Below are 10,039 nucleotides of genomic sequence, written 5' to 3'. Positions count from 1 at the left end.
TCAGTTTGTTATTTTTCAGTGTATTTAAAGCCTCTTTGGCCTCTTGAATAAGATATCAAATTTGGTGAGCAATATACCATTGTTTAGTTTATCAATTGGTATCAGAGCGAATTTCGATCACAAAAGAGAGAATAGCAATGATGAATGACGATAAGATAAAGGTACCAGTCTTCGACGGCCACTATGAGCACTGGAGTGAGATGATGGAGAATTTGCTGCGTGCAAAACAGGTGTGGAACCTAATCGATCCAGGAATTAGAGAGCCGGCAGTTGGAATTGCTCAAAGCGATGCTGAGAAGAAGAAATTGGAGGAATTGCGCATAAAAGATTTACAAGTCAAGCATTACTTGTATCAAGCAATCGATCGAGTCACCTTCGAGCAGATCATGGATAGAAAGACTTCCAAGGCGGTGTGGGACTCCATGAAGCAAAGATTCGCAGGCAATGAACGAGTGAAACGGTCTATGTTGCAGAAGCTCCGAAGGGACTTCAAAGTCGTCGAAATGAAGGCCAACGAAACCATCTCTGAATACTTTGGTAGGGTTTTGACAATTTCAAATCAAATAAGGAGCAACGGGGAATTGATACCTGATGTCAAAATTGTCGAAAAGATCCTCAGAACTCTGGCCGACAAATATATGTATGTCGTGGTTTCGATTGAAGAGTCAAAGAATGTTGACGAGATGTCCATTGAGGAGCTGCAAAGTACCTTGCTGGTTCATGAACAGAAATTCAAGAAAGTTGAAAAGGAAGATGATCAAGCATTGAAGGCAAAAACCGGTCTCGGTCCGAATGGTCGTGGACGAGGGAGAGGCCGATTCAACAGTAGAGGAAGAGGACGACTGTCCTTCAATAAAGAAACGATAGAATGCTATAATTGCCACAAATTGGGACATTATTCTTATGAATGTCCTCATTCCAAGGAGGCAAACTACGCTGGTTTTGATGCAAATGAGGAAGTTATGCTCATGGCTGAGATAAACATGGAGGACACTACACTCATGGTAGATACGAGTGACAAAAACAAAGGCATGATGTGGTTTTTGGATTCGGGTTGTTCTAACCACATGTGCAGAAACAAAGACAGGTTCGTTGATCTTGACTCAGGTTTTTCAAATTATGTTAAATTGGGAAATAACACACGTATGATGGTGGCTGGAAAAGGAAGTGTGAAGTTATTCCTAAATGGAACAACATATGTTATCAGTGATGTGTACTATGTACCAGACCTCAAGAACAATCTTCTCAGCATAGGGCAGCTTCAACAAAAGGGACTGTTTTTTCTCTTTCATTTGGATGTCTGTAAGGTGTTTCATCAAGACAAAGGCCTGATTTTTCAGAGTAATATGAGCACAAATCGAATGTTCCCAATTAGTGAAGAGGTCAATGTTGTCCCCGAGCAGAAAACAGATAGGTGTATGTATACCAGTGATGAAGATAAAGCTAAGCTATGGCATGAACGGATGAGACATCTCAGCAACACAAGCATGGAAATTCTGCAAGGAAAGGGCATGGTTCGTGATTTACCTCACTTTCTTATCAATAAAACTGTATGTGGAGATTGTATGATAGGAAAACAGACCAAAAAGGCGATTCCAAAGACAAGCAATTGGAGAGCAGGAGAGATTTTGGAGCTAATACACTCTGATATMTGTGGGCCAATAACCCCGGCATCTCATGCTRGCAACAKGTATTTTTTAAGCTTCATTGATRACTATAGTCGTAAGGGTWGGGTGTATTTATTGACARAGAAGTCTCAAGCTCTCGAAAGTTTYAAACAGTTCAAAAAGAAGGTTGAAACTGAAACAGGAAAGGTCATTAAGGYTCTYAGAACAGATAGAGGTGGAGAATACCTATCYGATGCTTTTAAAGCCTATTGCTTAGAACATGGGGTCAAGAGACAACTCACAACCAGTTTCTCACCTCAGYAAAACGGGGTTGCTGAGCGAAAGAATCGGACTGTCATCAACATGGTTGTGTCGATGATAACAGCCAAAAACATGCCAAAGAAGTTTTGGGGAGAGGCAACGATATGGAGTTTTTATGTTTTGGATAGATGTCCGACCAAAGCCCTTACGAACATGACTCCTCAAGAAGCTTGGAGTGGGATAAAACCAACAGTTCATCACTTTCGTGTTTGGGGGTCTCGCTCATGTCCACATACCCAAACAGAAAAGAACTAAACTTGATGATAGAAGTTTTATTTGCATTTTGACAGGAATGTGTGAAGAATCAAAGGCATATCGGTTGATTGATCCACAAACACTGAAAGTTATTATAAGCAAAGACGTTGTTTTTGAAGAGCATAAGTCCTGGATCTGGAGTCAGACAAAAGAAGCTGACGATGAAAAAGAAATCATATGGGGCGATTATGATTTTATTGATGATTATGAGTTTGTGAATGAGCATCACTTTGATCAAGATGACGAAGCCGAGCAAGATGAACACATTGAAGATTACAGCCCTGTTATTGCCGATTCCGATCCTAGCAGTCCAGTAATCGGGGAAGGAAGACAACAAAGGATAAGAAGACGACCTRCTTATCTAAGTGACTATTTTGCAGGTGATGATCATGAGTTAGATTCAGACAACGACGAGGTGAACATCACTGATTTGATCCATCAAGATCCTGTGTACTATGAAGATGCAGTCAAGGATGAGAAGTGGAAGAAGGCTATGGATCTCGAAATTCAAGCAATCGAAAAAAATCAGACCTAGAGATTGGTAGACCTGCCACAGGGTACCAAATGTATCGGTGTTAAATGGGTTTTTAAAACAAAACTCAATGAAAAAGGAGAGGTCGAGAAACACAAGGCGAGGCTGGTTGCAAGGGGGTACGGTCAAGAATTCGGAGTCGATTATGTTGAAGTATATGCTCCAGTTGCCCGGATGGACACAATTCGATTGATGATAGCTCTAGCTGCACAAAGGGGATGGAACATCTATCAAATGGATGTTAAATCCGCCTTTCTTTATGGAAAATTGGAAGAGGATGTTTACGTGCAACAGCCACAGGGATACATAATTAAAGGCAACGAGCACAAGGTGTACAAACTCCAAAAGGCCTTATACGGGCTTAAACAAGCTCCCCGGGCTTGGTTTAGTCGAATTGAGGCGTACTTTGTCAAGGAAGGTTTTACAAGAAGCAGCTCAGAACACACCTTGTTTATCAAAAACACATCAGATGGGAAGTTTTTGTTTGTAAACATATATGTCGATGACCTTTTTTATACAGGCAACGATGGAAAAATGCTGGAAGAATTCAAGTGCTCCATGAAGGGTGAATTTGAGATGACAGATCTGGGAAAAATGAGATATTTCTTGGGAATAGAGGTGTTTCAAACTCCAGCTGGAATTCATGTGTCACAGCAGAAGTATGCAGTTGAAATTCTTACTCGCTTCAACATGTTGGATTGCAATGCAGTAGTAAATCCAATTGTTCCTGGTTGTAAACTAAAATTTGAAGAAGGTGAACCGGTAGATGAAACTTTGTTCAAAAKATTGGTGGGAAKYCTGATGTATATTACTACCACACGACCGGATATCCAGTTTGTGGTAAGTTACATCAGCCGGTTCATATCTAAGCCAACAGAGAGTCATTTTGCTGCTGCAAAAAGGGTGTTAAGATACCTTCAAGGAACTTTAGACTATGGCATCTGGTACAAAAGAGAAGGAATTGGCAGAATAGAGGTGTTTACTGACAGTGATTTCGCAGGAGATTGGAATGACCGGAAAAGTACATCCGGGTACTTGGTGTTGTGGGATGGAGCTGCAATCACATGGTCATCAAAGAAACAGAGTATAGTTGCTCTATCTTCCACAGAAGCCGAATATGTGGCAGCAGCAGCTTGTGCCTGTCAAGTTATATGGGTTCGAAGCATTCTTGAAGAACTTGGAATGAAACAAGGAGATGGCACAGAGATCAAATGTGATAACACCTCAACTATTAAGCTCTCGAAGAACCCAGTCTTCCATGGTAGATGCAAGCACATTGGGGTAAAGTACCATTTTCTTCGTGATTTGGTTGGAAAAGGAACAGTTAAATTGAAGCATGTTGGTACTAAGGAGGAAATAGCAGACATATTCACTAAACCACTGCATCGAGATGTGTTTGTGAAATTAAGGGAAAAGCTTGGAGTATGTTCATTGAAAGACAAACAAGACTGTAATGTCTAGTTTGGAGGAAGGTTTGTTGGAGTTTTTGAATTTCAAAAAATAAGGCTGATTATGTAGATGGGCTTGACACGTGTGTTTACCTAGTCTTTAGCTTTTTACCTAGTCTTTANTCAGTTTGTTATTTTTCAGTGTATTTAAAGCCTCTTTGGCCTCTTGAATAAGATATCAAATTTGGTGAGCAATATACCATTGTTTAGTTTATCAAACCAGTGAAGAGAAAAATATATTAAATAACAGAATACCTGAACCAACATCTAAAGCATGCATCCCAGGCAGTAAATTCTTCTCCAACAACTGAAGGCATGTAGCATGCATGTGAGGTGCAGAAATGGTGGCATTGAAACCTATTTGCATGGGACTATCCTCATAGGCTGGGGACCCATCAGGTACAAACAATGCCCTGTCGACAGTCTCCATTACTTCAGCCACTTTATTTGACTGAATGACTCCGTAACCCTTCAAATGTGCCACCATGCCTTTATTCTTATCGATGCTACTTCCGGCCCAGAATCTCTGTATACAAACATAAAACAATATTGAATTGAAGATAACACTTATCCACTTCATTACCTGTCCAAATTGAAAGTCAGCCAGTAATATCAAACATGAATACATGATGACATAAAAATCTTTTCACACAAGGTTACACATTCATCATGAACTCAAAATCTTATAAAAGTGATATGAAAGCTCAACGATCACCTCTCTCAATGTTCTTGAGCATTGGTTAAGATTGTTCCCTGAGAGTATCAAATAATAGGTCTGCTTTTTAATGTCACATGGTGTTTGATAAAAAGAAGCTATGCAGCCTTTGTACAATGCCTAGTAGCAAATAAATCATATCTCTGGACCTCCTTTTCAATGGTAAACTTCGAAAATTGCATGTAGCAAGACGGAACATAATTGTTAAATTTCCCTGCCACATGCAGCTAGCCCCCATAAAGTAAACCAATAACCACAGTAACAAAATATGTGAGCCAACAGCGAACAACATACCCAAGAAGTGCAAGGTGGATCAGCATTTCAATCATCATCAGAATCAAAAACTTGAAAGTAAAATTAGTATAAACGCTGAATGATCAGACAAGCAACTATACTACTTGAATAACGTCAATTCTATTGTTAATTAAACTTGTTATTTAACTTCCAGAAAGACCAACAGACAGCCTTGAAGTTTGCCTGTTACTGAGCATCAATAACATGATCGTTCAGAAAACAAAAAAGCACAAAGAAGTATCTAACACTGCATATTCCAAATGTTGGCTTCTCCACCAGACTCGGGTTGCAGGTCACTGTTTTAAACTTAATAAATTATGTGTCATATTCAAGGTTTTTCAGTTCTAGTAAAGGGAACAGACATAATTCGGTTTCACCAATCATCCGGTTAGTAGGCATGAATCATTTAGTTATAACAATACTCTTTTATCAAACACCATGTGAAATTAAAAGGGTGGGACTCTTAACTGTTTTTAGCCTGTGGCATGTAGCTCGGTTGGCAAAGGAGTGGGGTGGCTTCGGCCAAATATAAGACAGGTCATAGGTTCAATCCAGGCGCCCCCGTATAGCCTCAGTCGCTGAGCGAGACAAAAAAGCCCCCTCACACTGGGGTTCTTGAAGCGGGTTCCGTGTGGGGCCAATAATCAACTTTTTGCCCAAATACCGGTACTCTTTTATGGCCACAGCAATATGATATATCACATGGAAGACAGGTAGAGCCCATTACTTTGCTCTAAAATGTTAATCCTTCACGTATCCAGTTCAATTTGGCAAAAAGTTTATCCATTGCCCAAAAACCCTTTACTCGTATTCCACAAATTGCTTGCTCGGACATTGATAGTATACATATTTACACCAAACTAGATAATATCATGCAAAATGATGTACAAAAATACCAAACATGATTCACTAGAAACACTCCGTATACCACCCAGAGCTAAATCAATAACAAATCACAGCAACTTAAGCAGCTAAAAACATGCAAATTAATCCATCAATCGTGTAAACTGTAAATTTGCGGATTTCGAATGATTTGAACGCAATTTCAAGTCATGCGGCAGTAACCACGGAATATAACAGACAGAAATCAAATACAACATGAATAAGAACCTAATTTACAGAAATCCACAGAAACACAAAACAGAATTGATCCTTAAAAAAATTACCTCCATCCTACGAAACAAAGAATTCCCCGTGAAAGAAGTGGCGTTTAATGAAGTTGTCACGAGAGCAGTGCACGGCGACCGGAGAGGACGGCGGCGGAGGCGACGTTGAACGGAGAAGTACGCTAGAGCGCGCTGCTTTAAAGGGGGGAAATAGCGGAAGCTGTACGCTACAACTGAGCTCGACATTTTCATTTTTTTTTTCGATTTTCTTTTTTCAGTTGAAGCTTCAGGCACACCCATAATCACCGACTTACTTCCACGCGTTACCTGTTCCCATGTGACACGTGTCCGCCTATGCTGCACTTCCACGAGATATGATGGACCTATCTCATTAACCCAATATGTTTGAGGCCTACAAAGCAGGCCCAGCCCAGCAAGATATTTGAGGCCTGGCCCAGATATTTTTCATTTAATTTGGTTCCGTTTCATGATTGTGATTTCACAAGATTTAATCGAGCTTTTTTTGTGGAAAACACATCACTATGTAAAATCTCAGGTCAACCATATTAGATATTTTTATCTATATCTGGACTCACGGTTTTAAATATTTCTGATAGAGGAGGTATTCGGTCCCCTCCCCAATCGATATGAGATCTCAAAAATCCACCTCATTAATGAGTCCAGTGTCCTCACTAGCACACCAGTCCGGTTCCTGACTCTGATACCATCTGTAGCATCTCAAGCTAACAATATTGGATATTGTCTACTGTTCTCACATGGACTCACGGTTTATAAAGCACGCCTGGTATAGGAGGTATCCAATACCTTGTAACATTTGTTCTCGTCCTTGACCAATGTGGGATATTATAATCCACCCCCTCGTGAGCCCAGCGTCCTCACTAGCACAATAGTTCGGTCCCCAGCTCTAGTAACATCTGTAACATGTTAGGCTAATTGTACTAGATATTGTTCGCTTTGTCCACACCTTGCCTCAAACGCATCTTATTGGGGGGGGGGGGGGGTTATAAAGAAACCTTCGTGATTTAATTTTTCAACTTCCCAAGTCACTTACAAGTCTCTAAGTTTTCACTCCATCTTTGTGATTTTATCCATGTGGCTTCGCAAGTTGTTTGCACTCTATCGAGAGTCGATGTGCACAAAATTTTGGATTTTCCAAGCCATCATAATTCTTTTCTCTTTGTAGCTTTTTGCATTATTGGTATCATGCTTTACTACTTCATTACATGCTAAAACAACAGCCTGCCTTAATCAGACATAAACTCATCGATGGAATCATGAACACTACAACAACCATTGCTAATCAAATTGATGGCCTTAAGTAGGAGTGTTCATCGGTTGAAATCCAATGGATTTAAGTGAATCCAGTCTGATCCAATCATCCATTGAATAGTGATTTTGTCATCCGATCCAATCCAATTAACATCAAACACTCGGTCCGATCCAAATTTAATGAATGATTGAATCAGATCGGTTCTATCCACTGGATGCTACTATTGGTTATCCATTAGATCAGATTGAATTTATCCAATCTTTGATCCAATTCTCAACCAATTAGTCCACTATTTCAACCAATTAGTCATATATTTTCTTAAATTATTTCAACGCATCAACTAAAAAACAATATCATAAAATGTTAATAATTATATATAACTACTAATTGGATATCAGTTGGATGATAACTGGATGGTCATTGGTCAATTTGTGCCTCCTTTGTCTCACATAGGAAAGCATGAACTCTGGTTAGTCTGATGCGTAGAATCCGCTTCTGAGAATCTTCTTCCGAGAATTGAATATGGAAGACAGCGGGAAGGCTCGGGTCATCCAACTTATATGGAGTTTATTCATCTTCACATATCCGAAGAGAAAGAATTGGATTTGATCAGTTCGGTTTTATTGGACGTTAGACTGCCATCCAAGAACCGACCGATCAGATTTGGATGTTGAAATTTTGGATCTGATCTAATCTAATTATATTGAATATCCAATTATGATCGATCGTTTTAAATTAGATCGGATAACTTTCTGCACACCCCTATCCTTATGGCCTGCATTTCTTGTTTAACTTCAATGCTCAAGGATTTAATGCACACCATACTGATTACTCCATTAATTAAAACGTGAGTTCGAGTTCGAGATCGAGTTCAATCCTTACCTTAATTTAGATTTCGAATACTTCTGAAATATGTTGTTTTTTAGCTTCAACTTACACCAAATAGTTTTCTAACATCTGATCGCTATTTGGTAAAAACTCTCTAAAATTAAATAGAAATATAACAAATGAGTATTGAGAAGTCTCGTGGCAATTTTGTGATTATGAATGTTCATTGATCAACCTTTATAAGCTAATGATCTAATGGTCTAAAGTTGCACGGTGACAATTTTGTGATTATTGAGAAGTCTCGTGGCAATTTTGTGATTATGAATGTTCAGATTGTAGATCTAATCCAAGGGTTGAGAATTGGTCTTACGGGCTTCACGAAAAACCCTTGGTCTCACATGATTCCAAGTCTACTCAATATTAGTAGTTATCTGTTATTTATGAAATTAAAACGATGGAAGATAATATTAAAAACAAACGATTATTTATTTATTTTTTTTAATTATTTATTTTATTTCCAAAAACAACTTTAACCATTTAGGAAATAATGAAGAACCTAAATATTTTGGCTTGTTTAATTCATGTTTTACATTCTATACAATTTTTTTATTAATAGATGTTTAGGACCGGAACCAATTTATATTATGTCGATAAAGTGTCTGGAGGTCCCATATTTAAATCCAAGGAGAAATAGAAATCCTTTTGTGGTCACGAAGGTTCACATATGGTGACTCCGGGCTACCTACAAAGCAGGTAGTCGTCCTGGGATTAGTCGGCTCGTATAACGAGTTAAATATTCAGATTAATAAAAAAAATGAAGTAAAATAATAATTTCTATTATCACAAAGTATTATTATATAAATAAAATTCAAACAAATCGCAATTTAATATTTTTAGATGTTAGAGAAATTGAAACATTTTTTTAATTAATTTAAATAATATACAAGTTAAGAATTCAATTAGATGACAAAACAATCAACATAAAATATTCCGAAACGTTATCATAAAATAATAATAAAAATTAAGTAAATTATGAGCTAATCATTTTTTGGATTACCTGGTTAAACCCCAACATCGTACAGTTATAATCAAAGGGTTGGATTCCAGTGAGAATAGTTTAGGTAAGAAACATAAGAAAAGATCTACACCTTTGGATGCCTATTAAAATAAGAGTCACCGAGATGAAATGCATCCAGATGCACCAAAATCCTCGTATCAAGCGTGATTCATGGGGGAGTTTGAGACTAAAGATGATCAAGGATCCAGATCCCTTCTTACGTTTATCATCTTAATTCTTCTTTTTACACGATCTTTCGCCTATAAGTAAGTGCCTTTAAGTTGGTTAGAAAAACATTTGATTTCGATTGTCTCTCTATATTATAGTTTAATCTGTTTCAACGTTGTTTAATTGTTAAATGATGTCAAATTGTGTTTATTCATGTCTTATATTTGTTGGATCAAATAAAAACGTACCACATTATACGGATACGATAACTATTATATAAGAGAGAGAATCAATGAAGACAAAACTACGATATTTCAATACGTATTTGCAAAATAGTTTTCTAAATAAATAGTTCACTATATGTACTATCTATACTATATTATAAAGCATTTGACTAAAACTCTTAAACTCTTAAAA

At 38.0% G+C, this 10,039-nt stretch overlaps 1 protein-coding gene across 2 annotated transcripts in view; it reads right to left on the bottom strand.

Annotated features, from left to right (window-relative positions):
• LOC112510420 (protein-L-isoaspartate O-methyltransferase 1-like) overlaps nt 1-6,535 on the bottom strand; it is an 8,860-nt gene extending 2,325 nt beyond the window's left edge. The window contains exons 1-2 of one of the 2 annotated variants that reach the window (XM_025115830.1): nt 6,339-6,535; nt 4,419-4,689 (exon numbers count right to left, since the gene is read on the bottom strand). In XM_025115830.1, coding sequence (XP_024971598.1) covers nt 4,419-4,689; nt 6,339-6,530 — 463 coding nt within the window. In that variant the 5' untranslated portion in view covers nt 6,531-6,535. Of the gene's footprint in view, nt 1-4,418; nt 4,747-6,338 lie in introns of both variants that reach the window. The other variant, XM_025115831.1, reaches the window with a different exon arrangement.
• Nucleotides 6,536-10,039: the final 3,504 nt, after the last annotated feature.

Source organism: Cynara cardunculus (assembly GCF_001531365.2).
Source record: "Cynara cardunculus var. scolymus isolate 2C chromosome LG 3, CcrdV1, whole genome shotgun sequence".
In the NCBI taxonomy this organism is placed as follows: Eukaryota; Viridiplantae; Streptophyta; class Magnoliopsida; order Asterales; family Asteraceae; genus Cynara; species Cynara cardunculus.
This window is presented reverse-complemented; position numbering and strand designations above follow the sequence as displayed.